General features: G+C 39.6%; 1 protein-coding gene across 5 annotated transcripts in view; it reads right to left on the reverse strand.

Moving 5' to 3' along the window:
• The window catches only part of CCDC88A (coiled-coil domain containing 88A), a 76,869-nt gene that overhangs the window by 26,044 nt on the left and 26,738 nt on the right, over positions 1-24,087 (reverse strand). For all 5 annotated transcript variants that reach the window (XM_033145107.1, XM_033145106.1, XM_033145105.1 and 2 more), the window contains exons 8-16: positions 23,826-23,995; positions 15,303-15,384; positions 13,821-13,979; positions 11,341-11,487; positions 10,180-10,324; positions 9,456-9,640; positions 7,437-7,574; positions 5,277-6,347; positions 3,449-3,576 (exon numbers count right to left, since the gene is read on the reverse strand). In XM_033145107.1, the coding sequence (XP_033000998.1) occupies positions 3,449-3,576; positions 5,277-6,347; positions 7,437-7,574; positions 9,456-9,640; positions 10,180-10,324; positions 11,341-11,487; positions 13,821-13,979; positions 15,303-15,384; positions 23,826-23,995 (2,225 nt within the window). The remainder of the gene's footprint in view (positions 1-3,448; positions 3,577-5,276; positions 6,348-7,436; positions 7,575-9,455; positions 9,641-10,179; positions 10,325-11,340; positions 11,488-13,820; positions 13,980-15,302; positions 15,385-23,825; positions 23,996-24,087) is intronic.

Genomic DNA, 24,087 nt, shown 5'->3' on the forward strand with positions numbered 1-24,087 from the left:
GTTCATCTGACCAATTTAAAATCTATATCTAGCTACTATGGAGATTTAGGAAGCTGCCTACCACCATCTCCTGACCTCAAGAGCCATGACCTAATCCCTTTGCCACCACTTTCATCAAATATATTTAATGGAGAATATTCAAGAAAACAATTCCTGCAAGTGTATACATACAGAAAAGAAACTTGTTCTGTGACTGTAAAGGACAAAACTGAGATGTGTCACCCATACTGGTCTGGGTACACCCTAAGAGAATGGAAGATGTACATTTAATCATACTGAGAGTTCTAGCAAATAAACAATGCAGAATGCAAAGAGACTGAATTGCTGGTGAGCAGTCTTCATTCTGGCTACAGTCCAACAAAATCAAAGATAAAAAACGAGCTTGATTACAACCCTCCACTACAAAGGACTGGACCACACAACCCTAGTTCTTCAAAACATAATGGAAGCAGAGAAGAGAAGGAATAAACATACAGGTGCATGATGATTTCCTATATATATTCAAATGTGTGAACCCAACACTACAGCTGCTATTTCTAAACTAGTACTTCTATTGCTCAATAGCGCTCCAGTTGCAGAACAGCCTTTACCAAAGGTGTCATGGGTTTTGAAGATGCTCGAACTCAGGACGCAAGGGAGAAACGTGCTAAGAGGAAGGCATGCTTGGCAATCCACACCGTGATCAACTCCTGCCCGGAAACCAATGTCCCCACTGTGGAAGGACGTGTGGATCCAGAATTGGCCTCCACAGTCACTTATGGACTCATTGTTAAAACCGTGTTTATGGAAGACAATCTTACTCGGCTACGAGTGATCGCCAAAGAAGAAGAACAGCCAAATTGACTGATGCTGTCCACATCTGATTTTACCCTTTGCTTTCTGTAATTTATTGCAAAGTTATTCTACAGCAACACTTGTTTTCACATCAGTTATATCTGTAGCCAAGTCTCCAAAGTTTCATACATGTCCTCTGAATACTGGACTGTGGGAATTTTTTCTCCTGGCTTAAAGTGATGTCATGCTAAGAAAGCATGAAATAACATTGGCTCAAATTAATGGAAATGCTACACTCTCTTCATCCCTATGCTACCAAAAGATAACAGAGGATGTATGTGAGGAGGGATAGAAGGTCAACACACAGACTGAATGTAGCGCAAATCCGGGAATACTTACAAATATAGATATGGCCAAGTACAGCAAAATTAGGTAAAGGTAAATTAGAGTTTTCATGGCATCATATATTTTGTCTGATCACTATCCATTCTGAGAAGGTACCTCGCTCTCCTATGGTCAAGGTCACATCCAGGTCAAGGTTATGTCCAACCAGGTGTGAGGACACTGATATACTGAGACAACTCCATGACTGTCATTGAGACCATGAACTCCTGAACTGGTCCATACGGGACAGTTTCACTACGGATAATAAAGTTCCCGCTCCACCGTGAAAACATTTTCCAACATCAAATCTGAGATAACCTTTGCCAGCTCAGGGGAACTCAAACTATGAGATACTTTTAAAATAAAAATATCAAATGTGACTCACACCTCAGCTCTCATCTGGGAGAAAAACTCCCCCAGTTTCCCACCCTAGAAAGGCACAGTTTCATGCAGGATTGGACTCACACTCGCTAGGCATGAAATTAATTTTCTCTAACACACATTGAGTCTGACTAACATGAGTCTGACCAAACTGTGGGAGGCAGTGGAAGACAGGAGTGCCTAGCATGCTCTAGTGTCCATGGGGTCATGAAGAGTCGGACACGACTAAATGACTAAACAACAACAACAACACACATTATTCTAGACCAGTGTTTTTCAACCTTTTTTGGGCAAGGGCACACTTGTTTTATGAAAAAAATCACGAGGCACACCACCATTAGAAAATGTTAAAAAAATTAACTCTGTGCCTATATATAAAGTAATTCTCTTGAATAGGAATCAAATAAACACAATTATTCCCACGGCACACCAGGCAACATCTCGCGGCACACTAGTGTGCCGCGGAACGGTGGTTGAAAAACACTGTTCTAGACCACCTTCAGCCTCTTACCCTGAAAACAGTCTAGAGAAAAACACAACACTGCTCCAAAGGATAGAAATGAACAATACGACACATAAAACCCTGGCCAATAAAATTGATAAAAGGGGGTAAACCTTTGGTCCACACAGCTTCCCAAAGAAGTGTTCCCCTTTGGGGTGGCCCCTGGCAGCAGCATAACCTGCTGCCTGCACTAGGCTTGGGCATACAACTTTATCATGACTAGAACACGCATGCATCTAGTCTGCCCCACTCGCCTAACAGAGTGTTGGTCGTGGGGGAGGAAGGGAAAGGAGATTGTTAGCTGCTTTGAGACTCCTTCAGGTAGTGATAAAGCGGGATATCAGATCCAAACTCTTCTTCTTCTTCTGAGTGAACGTAATTGAAACCACCAAATGCAGCATATCCTGTAGATACCCACCATTCCAAAATCTGATGATAAACCGAGTTAACACCTAAAATCTACTCCTTCCATTGAAGCCTCTCACCACAAGAAAAAAAAATTCCTTGTTTAACCTCTCTATTCAACCCTCTCTTTCTCTCACACACACATCCCCCTAAGCCAACATCACTGCTACTGAATTTGGTCTTCCCACATCAAATCCATCACTCTGCAATAGAAATGAACCCCTTCCATGGGCACCAAACCAGCATTCTTAAGCAGTGGTCAGGAGCTAATGATTGAAAACTAAGTAGAAATGAAACCTTCTAGGGTGGAAAAAAGCAATTAAAATTATTTTAAAGGGGAAAGTATTCATAATTCACGGTGAAAAGCTTACATTGTCTCAACAGTATCCTGAAAGTAAGACTGGATACATACAATTATAATGCTGGCTTCCTCTCAAGATAGAAGGTTCTGAATTTGCCACCATCATTATGTCAATCACTGCTAATAACAGACTACAGCGCCCATCATTATTCTCAACTGAGTGGCATGCTGACAGGAGGGCTGGTCAGAAGCTGGAGTATTCTGCTTTTGTTAACACATATTTTCTCCAATTCCACAAGGAACAGGATGGAACACATGAACAAGTAAAGGAAACAGATGTTTGTATGCTATTAGCTTTATACTGGCAGATGGAGTAAGCTGAAGAGAGCCAAAAGCTCTTTCAGGGATACTGATTTTTTTCTGCTGATAGACTCAGGAATCTATTATATAGGATATACAGTAGTAAATAACTGTTGGAGATAAGTGCTCAAAATGTCTATACCAACTTTGCAAAGAGATGTTTACTCCTTTGATGACATACAGAATTTCGTACAACAAAATTGAATGTGGAACCTGAAAGAAGTTCACACTGTAGTAGCTGTTCAGATACATTCAGGAGCATATCCTGTGAAAAACAGTTATTGCAGAATGCTATAAGGAACTGCTCTCAACCTATTCCAAAGAGGCCTTAATATACTCACCTATCATCTGAACTCTGCTCATCATGCAAGAGGCGCTCCTTATTTAAACCTATCTTTTCAAGTTCATGGGTAAGCTTTTCTAAATCATTATTCATCTGCTGTGTCTTCAGTTTTTCATTCACCAAATCCTTTAAATAGATTTTTGAAAATGTGTTGAACGTATAATATTGCAATAATGCCATTTCTAGAGACTACAGCAGGAGACTCAGGCAATAGATTTTAAGGAAGCTGAAAGTGGCTTTAAGAGAGGTTTCCCTTTGAACACAAATATTTTTTATCTCAGTTTTTAGGTTCTTGAAAATTCTACAAAAATATGCCAAATCAGTTTGCCAGATTTGAAATTAAAATATAGATACATGCAATAAAGATGTGATCCTTATTTCAAACAACCTCCAGCTCTCTGAAAAAACTATATTTTGTCTCCATCCTGTTCACACTTACTGCATAAACTTCTAGTTAATCAGCAATAATATTCCAAAAACAAGTATGAATTCATTTCAAAGGTTTGCCTCCTTTATTTTTGCTGGGTATTTTGTAGTTAAGAAGACTATATCCAATGCTGGCCTTGCCTTAGCAGGGAGAACTTTTGTTTAAATTGGAAAACTCACTCTTCCCCAATTCCCCAACCATATCCTATTCTGTCCCAGTGGATTCCACATCCCTCAGAAGCAGCTTTGGGGAAGTGTTAGGTAGGTAGGAAAGATGAAGTGACCCAGTTTGCTTGGGCAGAAGCATTTTCCCCTCACACTAACCCACTAATTTTATATTAAGTTACTAAATCCAACAAGATAGTTCAAATGTTAAATACATAGGATCCTGAATAACAGAGCCATCAAGTGTTATAACAATTGCTTTCATGCTAGCTCCTTTCATTGAAATTGTCTTTTTCTCTTTATTTGCTTTTTATGGAGTATCCAGATTGTCAAATGGTTGTATTCTAGTACTGTCTCTGTTGTACTCCTGCTCTTTTTTGCAATGAAACACAATCACAGCACCAGCCTGTTCAGTGTGGACAGGCAAAGTGTCATCACAGCTTTTAAGAACTAGTGTGCTTTCAATGAAAAGCTTCCTTCTTGCAGTTTCTTCCTCATTATTTCTTCATTTCATTTCGTATGCAGCTGGAGGACTAGTTATCAATTAGCCCTTAATTAGCCAGCTTCTGATGCCTGTGTTAATTACTGGTTTCCTTTCACTGTTTCATAGCAAAATGGCTATCATTTCAGTATAAAAAGTAAAGTGGGGGAGAAGTAAAGGAAACCAGACTTGCCACCATGGAGAAGAGAAGCTGATTAATTAAGGACACACTCAATCCTGCAAGGAGGAAGCTAATAACTAATGTTGCAGGGGACCTGCTTATGAATAAATATTAGAAAAGGAGCAATGAGGAGGGCAAGTGCTAGATATTACAGTCCACTTGTGCTACATAGAAACCATCATTTTAATTCTGCTTCCAATAATTATTCCACAATGCCTCAAAAGTGCCAACAGGTCCCAGCGTGGAAGCAAACAAAGTTCTGGCAACTGCTGCCTGCACTGCAGTGTGCGAGTCCATGATATTCACACAGCTCAAATGCAAACACTTCTGCTTTGCTCATAACACAGGGAGCACAAAAAGAAGTATGAACATCTTCTGTCACCATTTCTTCTTAATGTATGAGCAACTCAGAATCCACCAAGCTCATAAATAGTGTTTGAATAATATACAAATAGAACAAAAATACATTAAATTTGCATTAATTATTGCATGATATTGACAGTTAGATTTTTTTGAATGTTACAGCTGCATTACCCTTTATAATTATAGTATATCATTCAATAGGAAAATTACCTCCCGTAATGTGACAAGTGTTTTCTTGTCAATGGTGGCTCTTTTTACAAGCTCTTTATTTTCCTTTTCAATCTCTTTTAAACGAATAGAAGCTTCTTTACATATACCAATTTCCTTAACGAGTGACTTGTTCTCTTTTTCCAGATCACCAATTTTTACATTATTTTCTTCTAATGTGCTGTCCTTAATATCTGCTTGTTGTCGAAGCCTCTTGTTCTCCTTTTCCAGCTGTTTCTTATCTTTTTCTAGCTGAGAGGTCTCTTGTTCCAAAAGCTTGTTCTCTTTTTCTAATTTTTCTAAGCGTTTACTAGAGATTTTGAGTTCTTCCAGATTTTTTTGTAAGGTTTGATTTTCTGTCTCTAGATCCTGTAGTTCACTTTCTAGGTGCTGAATCTTTTTGTTGGTGTTTTCTAGGGCTTTCTGCAGTCTTTGGTTTTCTGTATCCAAACCCTGATAACTTACTTCTAAGCGTTCAGTCTTCTTAAAAGAAGTTTTCATAAGATCCAGGCTCTTTTGAAGCTGTCCTTTCTCACTTTCCAGTTCTTTATTTTCTAGCTCTAACTGCGCCATCTTGATATTTGTACTTTTCAAAGTTTCAACTGTTCTTCGGAGCTCTAAATTCTCTTCATCAAGTTGTGTATTCTCTTTCTCTAATGACTCTAATTGAAAGCTGAGATTTTTAAGGCTATCTAGAGTCTTTTTCAACTTTCTATTTTCAGCATCTAGACTTGAGTTCTCTTGTTCTAAGGAATCTATTTTTTCACATGTAATCTTTAAATTGGTAATCTTTTTCTGTAATAGTTCATTTTCTTTTTCAAGATGTTGAACTTCTTTCTCCAGTTCATCTGCTCTTTCTCCCTTCTCTTTATAATGTTCTAACTCTTTCTTCAGTTGCTTCTTTTCAAATTCTATCTTATTTAATTTACTGCTTGTCTCTTTGATAGATTCATGGAGAATTTTATTTTCCTTTTCAATATCTTTCACTCTTGCTTCAGCACTGATTTGTGAACGCTGTCTGAGGGAAGCCACTGTTCGATTCAAATGCTCATTCTCTTGTTCCAGTATTTTAATCTAAGTAATTGAAATGAAAGTTTAAATCAAGCTAAAAATATTTTACATTAACAAAATTAGTTACAAAAATATTCCAAGAGTTAAAGAGCACAAAAGTATTAAGTCAGTTTGAATAATAAGGTCAAGCCGTTGGTAATGCTGTGAAGCAATCACAGAACTGCCTTACCTACAAACCTATCAAACCTAGATCTCATCCTATTTCAGGGACGTAGGAGAGAAAGATGCTCTAGAATCTTACGGGGTTCTTCTTTAAGAATTCTGTCCGTTACACCAACATATGGGGTTTCATTTAATAGTACTGACTGAGGATGGAAGGCTTAACATTTTGGTAGCTGGACTTCTTTGAATTCAAGATTATGAATGGTTGTATGACCCAAAGAACTAAAGTAGAATTGGAAAGGTTTTGCCAAGGAGGAAGGGCTTAGTTAAGCACTTAAACTGCAATTCCAACTCTACTTAACTCAGTAAGTCACAATGAATTCAACTGGACTTACCGTATTTTTCCGTGTATAAGACACCCCCTATTTTGGGGGACTCCAAATTTATGAAACACCCCTCAGCACTACCCATGTATAAGATGAGCCCCAATTTTAAACCTATTTTTTTTGGGGGGGGGGAACCCCTCGTCTTATACACAGAAAAATATGGTACTTTGGGGTAAACAGGGTTGTAGCCAACTAAGTTTTGCTCAGAACAGAGCCACTGAAATTAAGGACCCTAATTTAAAAGAGCTTATTAATGTTACTGTAGCTACTCCAAGTACAATTAGCATTGGAGACAATCTATTGTTAGGACTGCAGTGTTAGAAAACACTAGGACTGAAAGAAAGGCAGTATAGAGGATTACTAAAGCATGAAGCTTCTCTTCCTGCTTAGATACTAGTGAAAAACATGGACATAGTCCACCCACAAGGTACTCTGACTAAGCCAAAAACACTTTTGAAAAAACATGAAAATGGCAGCAGGAAAAATTGACCATGATTACCATATCCTATAATATACCATATATAATTACTGTATTTTAAAATGTCAGTCTCTTGACCATCTAAAGAAAGTTAAGGTTGACAAGTGAAAATCTTTGTCATTTTACCTGTCTCTCTGAGTTTTCTCTTAGAGTCTCAATAGTCTTTTCAAGTTGGGCTTTCTCTTTCATTAGATCTTTGCTAAGATTCTGACTATTCTGAAGACCTTGTTTCTCTTCAGAAAGTTCCTTCTCAAGTCCTTCCAGCTAAAGAGAGAAAAACAAAATAAAATTGATAAAATCTTACATTACAGTGTATATTAAGATATGCTGAATGTTTTTAGTTACTATTTGTTTCTTAATCAAGTCCATATCCCCCAAAATGAATTTTCCTATAAGAGAAATTACAGACCAAAACTAGATATTCCGGACACTTCTGTATGTTGATACAGAAGTGTCCGGAATATCTAGTTTTTCAACACCTTTATTTCTGAAAATTTATGTAGCTTCTATTGAAAATAGTGTTCTGCACAAGAATTTATACTGCATTATGTAAAAGAGTGTTAAAATACATTGAACATCTTGTGGACTAAAACAGTTATTTGTATTAGAATTAAAAACACTTTCAATATAATAATAAATCATTATTTTGACAGATATAAACTGCAGCAAGCCTTGGGCTTCCACATTCTCCGCCACCAGTGTGGCTGTGAAGCGCAGATCAGCAGCTTTCACATCTCGTTTTTGATTAGCCAGAGTTTAGCATTACATCCCAGCTCTACTGTAGGTTAATCTTAACTACAATTTGTTGAAACAAGTCAGATTCATAACTCAAGGATTGAAGTTACAGGTGGGTAGCCGTGTTGGTCTGCCATAGTCAAAACAAAATAAAATAAAAAATTCTTTCCAGTAGCACCTTAGAGACCAACTAAGTTTGTTCTTGGTATGAGCTTTCATGTGCATGCACACTTCTTCAGATACCAGTGATGGCTTGTTTCAACTTGTCAGGTGTGGCTTGGGTTGCTCACAAGTAAGCAGGCATGAGTCCGAACTGTCTTTTAACAGTTTTATTGTGCTAAGCTATTTACAAGCAGAGAGCTGAAAAGCATGACTGTATCAGTCGCTAGCAGAATCCGGGAGTGCCGGTTTCCGGCTGTGACCCCAACAAAGGAATTTGGCATCCCCAGGCGCCTCCTCCCTGTCTCCTTTTGACCCCCTGCGCAACTGGGGCGACGGAAGTGGCGTGCTCGCCTCTAAACGAATGTTGTGGGAGGCACTGGGGCTCCCAGCAACATCCTCAAGCTGCTGCCTCTCTGGACTGGGAGAGATATTGCTGCTGAGGAGGTGTCTGGGATCTCTATACATCAGCGACAGCCTCGCGGGGCTGAAGGCAGTTTCCTGACACAACTAAACCATTGTTAGGATTAATCATTCTTTGTTGGGTATAGATGAAACAAGCAACTGCAGTTAATAAAAATGGAAGGCTCCTGATCTGCTGATTAGCACTGATAACCAGCCCATTTTATGCTATTTGTAGGTGTGTTTTGAATCCAGACTGTGCCTTCAAAAGTGGTCACTGTTTAGAAGCCTGGTTTGCCAAGGGAAACTTAATATACAGTTACAGCAATATATACTCGGATGAAATATTTCTAGGTAGCATAACACCACAAAATTTATAAAGATGGTCTTAGAACAAAGCAGAATTTATATCTTCTTTATTATGTATAAAAGGCATTTGTCAATTGTGTTTCTTCGTATTTTTTCCTGCCCTGTTCCAATTTTGAGAAAAGTTACCTGAAACAGGGCAGAAAAGGTCAGACTAATAAACAGGCCACATATTTAATACTGGTATATATAATTTTGAAAAAGCATACAAAAAATAAACCACAAACCATTAAGAGTTGCTTTATTTCAGAAAATGCTTGTCAAACTAATCAGTAAAGCCTCCGGCTAAACATACACAGATAATATTAAACAAAACATTTATTTGGAACAAGAGACAGGACAGGAAACCTACAATGAAGTTCATGATAGATAGCCTACAGAAACTTTAACTGTCTAAGATGTTTTTAGAATCTCCATTTTTGAATTATTTGCTAGGATTTACCTTCTTCCTACGGTATTTTAAAAATACAATAAAAATGGTACCTTTTTACTTAGTCTTTGGTTTTCCTTTTCCATTTTCAGCATTTTTGAACTGCTGCCTTCTGCAGATCCCACTGCATTTTGCAACTCTTCCACAGTCTTTAGCAAACTTTGGTTTTCCATTTCTAGTTTCAGTAACCTACTTGATGTTAGTTCATTCACTTCATGACCAAGTGACTTTCGTGGCGCTGTGGATTTGTTTTAAAAAAAATGGAAAAGACCAAATTTCCCATCCATTATCTGAAGATATTTCTTATATGCAATTGACACTGCACCCTTGGAATAATGTTGAAGCAAACCACACCACTCCCTATTTGATCGTGCTCCTGCCACACACCCATGAAGACCTAATAGTTCTCCCACAAGACTAAGCCATAATTTAATGATCATTTGTCTACTGCCAACAAAACATGATGTGAATTAATAATGTGTCATTGGCTTACAAACTTTTGTGTGTTTTAACTCTGGCTTGGAGTTACATGTGAATCTAACCAGCAACCTCCCTTAAACTATATTTAGCTATCCCAGTCCAAAAACTCACCAAACTACACCTATGGTTCACCTATTGTTGAGCCATATTACTTCGTTCACATGGCTACATCTTTGGGCCCATCCAAGGAGAATCGTTTACAGAATATCTGTTTACAGCATGTGGAGTATCTGCAATGTTCAGTTGCCCATATAAACAGAAGAAAATAAGGGAATGCAGAAGTAAATCTTCATCTACCTTCAGAAAGTTCGGATGATCTGTTTATTTGTTCAAGTTCCCAGCCCAAATGCAGTGATTCATCCATACTTTGCTTCTGAGCCATTTCAAGTGTCATATTTTCCTCCATAAGTTCCTCAATTTTCTTCCGGTCCATATCACGTTCCTTAAACATTGTTTACATGGGGGGGAGAAACTCTTTAAAAGTTCTTCTCAAAGTGCACAAACCTATTTTAGTAACAATTTTTTTGCAAAATGCTACTGACTTAATCTTTTTATGTTAAAGGAGCTTGATCTAGTCTTAGGAGTGGGAAAAGACCTATTTAAACTTATGACGGTAGAGTGTGCATAAGCACTCCCTGCCCGCCCCCATTCTGCCCTCTTCCAGATACAAAAGGACCTGTGTGTTGGCAATCACATGTCAATTGGATGCACCTAAAATGGTCGCCCCCTGTATATACAATCTTATTATCAGATGTTAAAGATTATGATCCTATGCTATCCTAGAAAACATAATTTTTAAAAATCAACCATTAATTTTTTTAATGAATGTTATATCAATACAGTGTGTTACCAAAATCATTCTATATCAAACATCCTTGTTTCTGTAAGAAAAAAGCAAGCAAGCAAACAAATAATAAAAACAAATAAAACCGGTTGATTATTTTTTAAAATAAAATTTCAAGCACAACATAGTATCATAAATAACTATTTTAATTGTTTTAGTAAAGATGAGGTTAGTAGAATGGCGATATTTAAGTGGAACAGCACATACTTTGCATACAAAAGGCCCTAGGTTCAATCCCTGAAATCTCCAGGCTGGAAATCCTTTTGTCCAAAACTCTGGAGAGTACTAGGCTAGATAAACCAACTGCCTGATTCAATATAAAGCCGACATTCTGTGTTTCTATGACTTGTTTGAAAATGGAACAAGCAATGGTTTGTTAACAAACCATGGCTTAGCAGATTCATACAGTGAGATTCAATGTCACGTGAGCAGGCTTTTGTTCATGCAGCAGGAGTCAAGAGTTAGGGGATTCTCCAGAGCAGATATGGAACACACAGGTGGGATGTCCCACTAAGCAAATAGGCAAATATCACTGGAGGTCTCCTATAATAATTAATCCAGCATAATTCTGTTTTTAAAACCTACACATCTGATGTCTCATGTTGTACGCTCACCGTTTCCATATCATGAAGTTTTGCCTTTAACTGTAAGTTTTCCTTTTCCAGTTCATGCAGTTTATCAGAACGGGCTCGGGTTCCCTCCAACTGATCTTCCAACATTGTCTTTGTTTCTAGCAGTACTTGATTATCTTCTTTTAGCTCCTAGAATAATCAGAAAGAAAACTGAAGCTGAGGATCACTGTGTCAAATAACATAAAAATGGCATGAACTGAACAAAAGTGATAATTTGCTGAATTAAGCTTTTAACAGAGTTGTGTCACACACACAAAAGTTTGATGAAGTTACTGTTAGGATTCATTCCCAGTGTTGCAATCATGGGATTGTTTTGATCACATGACAGTGTATGTTTTCATTCCACATTGTGGGAAGTGACGGAGACAGGATGTTTTTATTACAGTGGAACCCCGGGTTACACACGCAATCCGTTCCGGGTCGCCGTGCATTAACACAGAGCGGGCGTATCCTAAACGCACAAAAAAAACCCGAAACCGGAAGTAACACGATTTGAGCGCTTCTGCACATGTGCAAAGTGCGCAGAAGCGTTCTGCGCATCCAGGGGTCATGCGCAGGTTGCGCACGTTCCAGAAACACTTCTGGATTGCGGGCATTCTTAACTCAAACGTGTGTAACCTGGGGTTCCACTGTACTGTGTTCCCATGATGTAGTATTTTTGTCCTTTGTTCTTTCTCTTTGCTGTCTGATGCTGAAGAGGAAGGAGCTGAGTTACGATGCTCCGAGTGTGTATATGTAAATAAATGTAGTTTAGCCAAAAAGCTGCACTACTGAGTTAGAATGCTGACTGCCTATACTCTGCTGATCCTGAAGTGTGCTGATGCCTCTTGGTATCAGTCACTGTGATGTTCGGGCTGGAGAAAGCTTTTGAATCCCGACCAACCAGGAGGGAGAGAACATGCCAGTCAGGCATGTGTCTCTGCTGGACTCCTACTTGTGTGTAGGACCTCCTGACAGTTACAGCTACATCATTCTGAACCCTGAGCTAAAATTTTATTAATATTCGGAATCCACTTAGGAAGTCACAGAACCAGATTCTAAATTCAAACACCAAGTCCTTTGCTTGAGGCACTACAGTGGTACCTCGCGAGACGAATGCCTCGCTAGACGAAAGGCACTTGCTAACGAAAGGGTGACTCGCAAGACGAATTTCCCTATGGCCGTGACTCACAAAATGAAAACGTTTTGCGGTTGTTGTTTTTCTTCATCAAACCGCGCTTCCTCCAACCGTGCTTCGGAAGACGAAACTTCCGCTGTACGACAGCACTCACGGAACGAATTAATTTCGTCTTGCGAGGCACCACTGTATTAGGGTCCAAGGATTGTACACTCATGGGGGTGGTGGATTTTTGATGGAGAGGCCCTGGGTATGTTGGTCTCCCAGGGTGAAAGGCTTGGGGGAGAAAGGAAAGATCTTAGGTGAGAGCCAGGAGGAGATACTACATTCTCTGGATAGTAAAGGTTAACAACTATCTTTAAGAGAAGACACCATATTCTATATGTACTTTTTGTGGCTGTATGTCATGGACTAGCTGGACACAGAGGAATGGTGGGTGGCACTGGCTGGGGAACCCCTGAGGGAAGGAGGCCCGGGGATTGGTGGTGGGAAGACAATGAGAAGTCAAAAGGAGAAACCTGGGAGGAGGTGGTGTTGGGAGTTCAAGAGGTAACAGGCTTTAGTGAGCAGGGAGCTTTTGTTAGAGAGAAGTCCAGAATCAGTAGCAGAGGCAGAAGCAGGAAAGGAGGAGAGCCAAGAGGCAGAGACAAGTCAGCCAGTGAAAAAGCAATGTTTTCTCCCTGCCTTGCTCCCCTCCCCCCGGTCTTCCAGGTCCAGGAGAGGTATGAAGCAGGAGGAGCAAAGATAGGCACGTTGGCGTAGTCTCAGATGCTTGGGAAGGATCTGGGGAGAGAAGGCGGCTTAGGCAGCTGTGGGAAGGCAGGGAGCCTCCAGTCTCCATAATTGCCTCATTGGGGCAAGACCTACCAAAGAGTTGTTGTGTGCATTAGGCCTGGCACTCCTGAGCAGATCCTGTTTTTCTAGTAAAGAGTTAACTTCACTTACATCATATGATTTATGGCTGATTTGCTCCTGACTCTCTTTTTGATTTTTATCTACATTAGTTTTCTATATTTTATTGTATTATGAAAAATGGTAATAAAAATCTTTAAAATAAATAAATCCAAACACCAAAATCCCTAACAGTAAAAACAAACAAACAAGTAAACCTCCAGTACAGAAGGGTAGGATTAAGTGACTGATGTGCACAAGTTTTGTATGCTTGCATACAACCCCCCGTATGACAATGCTTTGCTCCCGAATCACACAAGCAGGGAAAGAAACTAGGAAGCTGCAGTTAAGCCATAGCTTTCCATTATGTGAAAACCAGGACTTCAAAGCAACCAGATTCAGAAGCTACTAACGAATAAAACCTTTAATTATTAATGTTTGAATTTCAAGTCACCTCTACTCTAGCCTTGTAGAATTCAATATCGTGTAGCCTCTCTTTATATCGACTGACTTCACTTTCAAGCTTGTCAACCCTGATTGCCTTCTCTCTGAGAGCATCAAGTTCATCACGGTACACCCTGGCAGAACGGGCATCTGAAAGCAAATTCATATTCTAGCAAACAAAACAAACATATTTAATTATTAATTATTTTGTAGAAGAAAACATTGACATCACAGATGTGCAGTGAGCAACATTGAGTTTTCATGCAAGATGGCAAAATTAAAGCTTGGAGAAAGACACTAAGCTATTCAAAATGCTAAAGGCAATGAGAAGCAAAACACAAAATGCATTCAGATCCACGTACGAAATCTACATGACTTCTATGAGGTTTGCTTCAAAGTAATTGTGGGGAAAACTGAAGCCTCAATATTTTATTAATCTCATTATTTAGCTGGGAATTCGTCTTCTCACTGAAATTTTGAAACCGTTACTGTAACATGATTGCTAGTTTTACAGAAAAGGTGGTAATCAGAAGCAATTTCAATGCTGTAATAATAATAATAATAATAATAATAATAATAATAATTTATTTACCCCGCCCATCTGGCTGGGCCTCCGCAGCCACTCTGGGCGGCTTCCAACACAATATTAAAATACAGTAATTCATCAGACATTAAAAGCTTCCCTAAACAGGGCTGCCTTAAGATGTCTTCTAAAAGTCTGGTAGTTGTTGTTCTTTTTGACATCTGATGGGAGGGTATTCCACAGGGCAGGTGCCACTACCGAAAAGGCCCTCTGTCTGGTTCCTTGTAGCTTGGCTTCTCGTAATGAGGGAACCGCCAGAAGGCCCTCGGTGCTGGACCTCAGTGTCCAGGTAATTGATGGGGGTGGAGACGCTCCTTCAAATATACTGGACCGAGGCCATTTAGGGCTTTAAAGGTCAGCACCAACACTTTGAATTGTGCTCAGAAACGTACTGGGAGCCAATGTAGATCTTTCAAGATGTTGCTCTTCAAAGGAATTATTCCCTTGATGAGACTGAGTTGTCCAATGACCAGTTTCACAAACATGCTCTGCTTGCTTTAAACTCAATTAAACTGTAGGAATCAAGTTACTGTTTGATGACTTGTCATTAAAGTCTGATGAAGTCAATAACAACTCATTATAAAAGTAATGCCAATTGTTTTTTCAACATGTCAGTTTTATTCTTCCATGTTTTTGGAAACACTTTTCAACACAGGGTTCATACAATTTATAATATCATATTGGCCAAACATTTGAATGAACCTCAAGTAGAGCAGGAAAATACAGCATCCAAAAACACCAAAATATGGACTTGAGGCAGAACCCAGAGCTCCTTAGCACAAAAACCTATTTAATCCAGGGTCCTATCTTGGAGCATGACAACACATGTAATTAATTAAACTGATAAACACAAATAAATATACTTAATCTAAGCACAATGGCCTGAGAAGTTATCTTTAATTTCCAAACCTCTTGTTGCAGTCTTTTCAATTCAACTTCAATTTGTTCCAGTTCTTGTTTACAATCCAGCAACTGTTCAGTCTTCTCCTCACTAAAAATAAAATTATTTAATTAAAATCAGGAACTAAACTCATTCCAAGAGGAAAGGGACAGAACAAAATGAATAGACTGCCCCTTCATAGTTTATAAGAGAATTTATACTTCAGATGCCTATAACCCCGAAGGGTGCTTTTTGTTTGTCTTTCAAAAAAACCCAACTTCTGGATGCATCAACTACGAACAAGGAAAAGCTGGGAGTGTGCTTAACTCTCTGCACTCTAAGTCACTTCCCTCAGTGGTTCCCCCAACCCCCCCCCCCACACATCACATGCATTTTTAACTTGATGGGGGAGAGTGGTGTGGGGTGTTCTGAAGCAAAAACTGCAGGCAAGAAGGCCCCCGCCCTGCTTCTATGACTTTTCTTGACAATCCACTTTTCTTTAGTTTCAGTACTCCCTGTAGGTTTGCAGCTTAGTGAGTACAATTTATCTAACACCTTTCTCATGAACACAGGCTTGCTCTTTACCAGGGGCTCACAGATTTCTTCAAAAGTTAACAGCATATCAAATAAGGCAGTGGTTCCCAATTAACTAGGATCCCCTGCTTTTGAAAATGTTGTTATCTCTGTGGTAGTTTTTGTTATGTGAATGGTACCACCATACCCTCCAACATGTCCCAGCGCAAAACTATGGTGCACATCTTCCGGGCTGTACTCCTGCGAGAGAGCACAGCACCCAAAAATGCATGTTTTGGGGCCCTGAGATATCATGTGGTTTGGGGCACTGTGAAACAGGATGTCTTGGATAGTGTGTGTGTGTAAATTTTAAAAAATCTATTGAATGTATATACCGTCCTCAGTCACGAAATTAGAAGACGCCTGCTTCTTGGGAGAAAAGCAATGACAAACCTAGACAGCATCTTAAAAAGCAAAGACATCACCTTGCCGACAAAGGTCCGTATAGTAAAGCTATGGTTTTCCCAGTAGTAATGTACGGAAGTGAGAGCTGGACCATAAAGAAGGCTGATCGCCGAAGAATTGATGCTTTTGAATTATGGTGCTGGAGGAGACTCTTGAGAGTCCCATGGACTGCAAGAAGATCAAACCTATCCATTCTTAAAGAAATCAGCCCTGAGTGCTCACTGGAAGGGCAGATCCTGAAGTTGAGGCTCCAGTACTTTGGCCACCTCATGAGAAGAGAAGACTCCCTAGAAAAGACCCTGATGTTGGGAAAGATGGGGGGCACAAGGAGAAGGGGACGACAGAGGATGAGATGGTTGGACAGTGTTCTCGAAGCTACTAACATGAGTTTGGCCAAACTGCGAGAGGCAGTGAAGGATAGGCGTGCCTGGCGTGCTCTGGTCCATGGGGTCACGAAGAGTCGGACACGACTGAACGACTGAACAACAGCAACAACAACCTGGAGGTCTCAAGGCGGTTCACAGAATAAAATCAAAATATAAAACCACAAAATACATAATCAAAATAAAAGGAGCAACCCAATAGCCCCCCTCCCCAGTTGACTGGTATGGGCTATGGTTTATGATTCTATGACCCCCTGGGTGGGTTACATTGGACCCCCTGGGGTCTGTGTATTACCAACTGGGAACCACCACAATAAGGGATATTAGCTCTGCTTTTTAAAACCAAATAAAGAATTGCATAAAGCCTACTAGCATACAGTGGTGCCCCGCTAGACGAATGCCTCGCTAGACGAAAAACTCGCTAGACAAAAAAGTCTATGGGGCTGCCTCGCAAGACGATTTCCCCCCGTTTTTTTCCCGTCTAGCGAAAACCGTGGTTTACATTGCCGCTTCGCTAGACAAAAAACCCGCTAGACGAAAATACTTGCAGAACGAATTATTTTCGTCTAGCGGGGCACCACTGTATATGAAATATCAAATGGATCAGATTGCCTACTTTTCAAACAGGAAAGTTTCATCTGCCAATTCCTTAAGCTTGAACTACTGCTAAAAAGCAGGACTACAAAAGTTAATTAAAAAGCAGGCAAACCCTAGTCAACAGTCATATCATATATGCTTTATTTTCAATGTCTAATGCTCAAAATGTCATTTATTATCCTCCGATCTACTTCTGCAAGGATGGGTAAATAAATGTTCTCTTCCTATCCTTATACATACTACAAAGAATCCAAGTTTATTATGAATTTTTACATGCCCAATGGAGATTTAATTCAAGCTTCATCAAAATGAAGATAAGATATCCAAATTATTCAAGATTAGAAAATCACAGTCTAAATCTGACATTATATATAAAAAAATTCAGTGTACATAGGGTTAAGTTTGAGAAAAATAACTTGCAAGGATACACACAAACATGTTTTTATAGTAATTGCTCCTTAAATTTCCATACATGTGTATTTTTAATGAAACATTTATCGCTGTAAGGCCCTTTAGTCATCAACTAGACAACAATAAAAGGCATTGGGATTGTAATCAGGGGCCCTCAGGAAAAATCTGGGATGTGGAATAGAAACCTGCAGTGAGAGAAGAGGGTCGTCAAAAATCTGGCAGCTTGCACAAGGTGTCTGCCCAATTTTTGGCAACCCTCACCAAATACTACAGTTCACCATCTCTCAGAAGAGACTTTTCAATTAATGCAATAGGGAGAAGGTTCCATCATGGTATTGGAAGGGGTTAATTAGCTAACCTATATATTTACCTGAATGTATTGTTAGTCCAGTGAATGTATTAAGTATAAAAGTGCCCCTGTTAAGCTTTTCTGTATGAAACTGCTCTGTAAAGCTGTGAACTTTGATCTGCATTGTACTTCTCTCTGGCAAGCTTTGCCATACTAAGTGTCTGGAGATAAGAACAGTAGACCTTACACAGAGAGTACTGTAGCTGTCCTTGCAGAGAGGAACTGTTGCCTAGGTCAAGAGATAGGGTGGCCTTGCTGGAGTGCGCATGAACCAACTCTGGCTAAATGTTCTTTTGCCTTATATGTCCTTTTGCCTTATATGTATAACAGGAAATGTACAACAGGAAATGTTCCTTATATGGACAAGAGGAAGTTTTCTGGGGTGGGAAGAGAGCCAGAGAACTGTCTATAAGAACTGTCTGAAATTTGACTAGTTTTGTACTTGCTTGGATGTCTGAACACCGCAAGTACCTCTGCATGCAGAATAAAAAATCTTTCTCTCTCTGAAGCCAGAAGCCTCAGGTTTTTTTTTTTTTGCTTCAATGTTTTCTCACCGGGCGCAACAATGGGAACCCGTAGGGGCAAATAAGGCTCCAGTATTTTATGTTGTTTGTTATAAAAGCACTGCTCTCTTTTATTAAATAGGCTGTGCTGACCAGAATGGTCAAATGTTCTGTACAGGAACTTGAGGAAACTGAGTGTTACACATTTTAGAGGGGAACAGAAAGAGCTATTGGAGACTGAAAACTTATCCAGGACTCTACTCACATTCTGACTGGCTGGGATGGGGAGTTGAAATAATATATGTAAGAGTTTAAAAGAGCTGTGACTGAGATATGAAAAATGCAAGAGAGACAAAGATTTGAAAATACTGGTAAACACTATTGCAGTTAGTAGAGAAAGTTGTAAATGGAACCAGAACATGAACTCAGAGGAAGGGACATAGATCAGAAGGTTATATCTATGTTCAATCCCAGGCATCTCCAGGTAGGCTGGAAATGTTTCCTGCCTGAAACCTTAGAGCCACTGCTAGTCAGACTACGCTGACTTGATGGGTCAACATTCTGACTTGATATAAGGCAGTTTCCTAAGATAAGTACAGTGGTACCTCGGGTACAAAAACCTCGGGTTACAAACACTTCGGGTTACAGACTCCACTAACCCGGAAGTAGTACCTTGGGTTAAGAACTTTACCTAAGGATGAGAACAGAAATCGTATGGTGGCGGCGCGGTGGCAGCAGGAGGCCCCATTAGCTAAAGTGGTACCTCAGGTTAAGGACGGTTTCAGGTTAAGAACAGACCTTCGGAACGAATTAAGTTCCTAACCAGAGGTACCACTGTATTGCTTTGGTTAGGGAAAGCGCTTAGTTTTAGCAGGACATGCTTTCCTTCTATGTTTATTTTGCTGTTTGGGGCTGCAGAACAGACTGAGATATGCCACAAAGGGCTGCAACATGTGCATGTGACAAATCAATGAAAATTTGGTGTCCATCTTGCACAAGTGAAAGCGTTTTCTGTAAATTCAAAGATAACCACTGGAAGTATTATTTTGAAACTTCAGGACAAGGGTAATGCCATTTTTGCAAGGTAATCAGTATTGTACTGTATTCTTCAGATGAAACTGAGGGGCTTGTGCTGGACCTTCTGATTTTCTCTTCACTCTTATTCACAAAAGGCAATCATGCTTGAGCCATAAAACCAACCCTTACTCTAACTAAAGACTGGGGAACCTCCTGCTCATGGGCCACATTTGGTGTAGATCTCTATCTGGCTCACAAGGCTGTTTCCCCCAAACGACAAACACCTGACATCGTATGTGACATCAGGTGTGGGGCATGTAAAGACACAGCTAGATAGGCTGTGCAGTTAAGTCCCCCATGGGGAACTCCATCGCACAGCAGATCCTAGCAGAAAGCAGGTCTGAAGTTACCACCCATCAGCTGACAGGTGATGCTTTCAAGCCCACAGATCAGTGACAACTGGCAGTTGGAGTTGTGTGTTCTTTCTGGAAGGGAAAGGGGCACCAAACTTCCTGCATTTGCTCCATTCTTTGGCCAATGGACAGGGCCAGATTGGTCTTCCCCTGCCATGTTACCTTATGTATATCTGTTTCTTGTTGTATATGCAATTTTAAGTGCAATGTAATTTACAGGGTACAGTAATTTACAGTGCTTAGTACTAACTACTAAAAACAACTTAATCAATAAATTTAGCGTTTTGTGTGTAACTTTTTTGTAAATAAATCCAACACACTGCAAAAGTGGTAACATATTCTCAGTGATGTCTATACTTCCAATTGTGTGCTTCAACTACAGTATAAAATGATTTGTTTTTAATTATACAGAATGCAGCAGTGTGCACTGTTTAGTCTATTAACTGCCAGTCAAATTAATAACAGCAATTTGCATTAATTTTCCTGGTGCAGCTGTTTACAGACTATCTTGAGTAAGCTCATTTCAATAGACAATAATCCACACATCAGAAAATGAGATCTGTTTCTCTTATATTCCAGTGCTCATGATGACTAAAATATATTATTTTGTGTATGCTTGTGGGGCAGAGAGAGAGTTGAAGAGAGATAACAATTAACTCTGTCAGTTTTAGAAGATATAGTCAAAACTCTTTTATAAGAAGTACATCGTTCTTAGTATACTTAGCAGGTATAGGCTATCCTGTAAATCAGTGTTTTTCAACCTTTTTTGGGCAAAGGCACACTTGTTTCATGAAAAAAATCACGAGGCACACCACCATTAGAAAATGTTAAAAAATTTAACTGTGCCTATATTGACTATATATAAAGTAATTTTTCAATTTTTCCCACGGCACACCAGGCAACATCTCGCGGCACACTAGTGTGCCATGGAACAGTGGTTGAAAAACACTGCTGTAAATGTCCTAATATCATGTTTGTCCTCTATTATATTATTTGATGAAGACCACTGGAACTCACCCAGACTATCACTGCTGCAGTTCAGTGTAAAATCAGCGATGAAACACACAACAATCAACCAAAGTGAAGTCACTAAAGTTATTAATATAATTGGATGGAATCTGAGCAACATCATGTGCTCACAACTGTTTCAGATAGGTACTTGATATATAATCAACTTTTGACTGGCAGTTGGGGAAGAAGTTCTACCCTGGATTACCCTGTTTTCTTAGTCATTCAGTTTCTAAATTTAAAAGGGGTTGGGGTTGTCCAGTATGTGTTGAGCTTTTGCTATTATCTTTGCAACTCTGTTGCGTAACAAAACTCTAAGATGGTTGAATTAGTCTTGAGAATGGTAACAGGCAAAAATAAACACTGCAATTTATAGTGTTTGAATCACTTCTCTCACACAATTATGGGCATGAATAACTGAGATTTTAGATGGGTCTATTAAGGCCACTCACAGAGTTCATGGCTGGGCTACAATTCAAAACACTGGTCTGCAGTTCCTACAATGACAATTCAACACTACCTCTCAGATTTGAGTGCCATTGTCTTGGAAAACTCAATATACATGCTATAACCTGTTTAATGAATGGCAGCACAGGACTTTATCATTTGGGAGCAGCATCATAGTTGTCAAGCAGCCCAGTGTATGAGACAAAGCAAGTGAACACACATGCATGTGGCTGGATTCCAGAAAGCTCAGAAGGCATACCACTCAAAGGGGACACACTGTTAATAGCCCAACTGAGTGGGGTGTCATCGAGCTGACCTCAGGCACTGGCATAAAGGCACACCCTCCCATTATTCAAATGGCAAAGTTCCCAGCAACATATGGCACACATCAGAAAATTAAATAGAAGGCCAGACAATTATAGAACAGCTGTTGGGGAACTTAGGTTAAAGCTGATAGAATAAGCAGAAATTTCTTCTAACACAACACCCTGATTTGAGGGATATGTTGATAACAGTTGTTTTTACGGATTTTTAAAAACCAAAAATAAATTTATTTTAAAAGACTATTGTGGCATGATAATGGCAAACAAATGTATAGCCATCCAGTACAACTGTTGCTGAGTGCAAAACAACTTCATTAACCTAAGCTGACCCCACCAGGGGCTGTCACCTTCTGCCAGCTATCGTGCATTTGCCACGTATTTTGCAAATAAATCCTTTACTTAGGAAAAACTGACAGAAAACAGATTTGTATGCAGACTCAGAATTGAGTGTATAATATCCAAAGTTTAATCTTACTTAGAAGGCTTAGTTTTACTTCATTGTCAGTCACCAATAAGTATTCAATGTCTGGAAAAAAGGAGGTGACTGGTTCCAAGAAAGACCCTTGCAAATCCTAGCTGATAAAGGTTGGCGGAAATACCCTAGAATTTGGTATAGCAGACTTAGATAGCGGCTTCAGGCAGTAGATTTCAAAGTCAGTGGGATGCGGTAAATTTTAAAGTGTAGGCACTCTTCATGACAGCCTTCATTAGCCATAAACCAAAAAGTCCACAGTCACACCTCCAAGGAGAATCTAGAAGTGCAGGCAGCTTTGTTGCTCCACTATAAATCCCGAAAAGCAGCAGAGATAGTAGAATAACTAATTTATTAGGATCAGTGGCAAGGATGGTGCTGTCATTCTGCTGTGACAAAAGTACCAGAGCTGTGCTGCCCTAAATTCTTGTTTCTCTATACCACTGTTCATAGACATTTTCTGCCTCCAACTACCACCCCTTTAGGCAATTTTTTTAAAAGTGAGCTCCAGTTCAGAGCAGTCTCAGATTCTTATATTCAAGGAAATGTTTAAGGCCACACAGCTGGTCAGGATTGTCAAATTCTTCCCCTATGGAAGAGGAATGGGCATGACAGACCAAATGCCAACTTAAAAACACCACCACCAACAACAACTTCTTACAAATTTGTCAACTAACATTTACTCTTAATCTTTTGGTATAAGGCTGTTAAATTAGTAGCCATTTAGCGTAACTCCAAAGGTCCAGTGTTCTCTACAGTCCAAAATCTCTCAAAAGAGCCTTTCCAGGGGGCTGGACTAGATGACCCTCCAGGGCCCTTCCAACTCTACGATTCTACAATTCTATGACCTTTGAGCGGTAAGCCTGTCCTTGCTTAGAGATACTCCCTTAATCTAAAACAGTTATTTACCCACAACAAAAGACAACACAACAGGGATATATAAACATAGGGACCACATTCTGCAACAAACTCAGGTTCCAATGCTTTCCCCGAATCTACGCAGAAAAGCCTGTACTTCACACCACTTCACAAGCCATCACCAAAAGACTAAGGAACTTTTGATACTGACCTTCAGAAAAGAAAAATGATTTCAAGCCTGAATATGTGTGCAAAGTGCTTGCGCATCTTTTTTATAAAATTACTGAACTCATCCAGAAATTCATTCCCGCAAAACCACCAATACAGTACACCATTGGAAAAGAGAGGAGCCAAACTGCAAAAATGCCTATATTTATCTGCGTAAGCACAACAGAATTATGCTGCAGTTCTATATTCATATAACTGGAGGTCATATTGAAGTCACCAAGTGGCTTATCATTCAAAATCTACACTTGTTTACTTGAAAGTTAAACTCAAACACCCCGACCCTAGGAGTGTTTTAACTGAGATAAGACATAAGGTGAATTTGGAAGCCCTTATAAGAATGTAAGATACTTTAAGCATTATTTTCCATCTTACCAACTATATGCACTGAAAATAGGTATGAACTGTTAACTAACCACATATAAAAGTCTGATACACACCTACAGCAGCATATATAACACAGATACTACTAATATAAAACTCCAAGCTAAAAAGGCTATTTCTACACTACTTCCCCAAGGGCCCCCAGTTTCTCAGTGCTGTCTAGCACTCTTCACAGTGTACTTACAGCTCTTGTCTAAGCCTTCTGATCTTTGCTTTGGCATCTGCTAGTTCCACTGATAAGTGCTGCCTACTTTCAGTGCGCTTCATGCCTGGAGATCCACAAGGTGATTGTGCTGCTGATGCATGAGGTAGAAAATGAAGAGAGTCTCGTTCTTCAGATAGTTCTATGATAGTCTAAGATACAACATGAAATCTTTGATTACCACATAAGCATGTCAGCATAGCTGTCAACCTTCCTTTTTCTTGCATTGGGAAACTGCCATAGC

Source organism: Lacerta agilis, chromosome 3 (assembly GCF_009819535.1).
Source record: "Lacerta agilis isolate rLacAgi1 chromosome 3, rLacAgi1.pri, whole genome shotgun sequence".
In the NCBI taxonomy this organism is placed as follows: Eukaryota; Metazoa; Chordata; class Lepidosauria; order Squamata; family Lacertidae; genus Lacerta; species Lacerta agilis.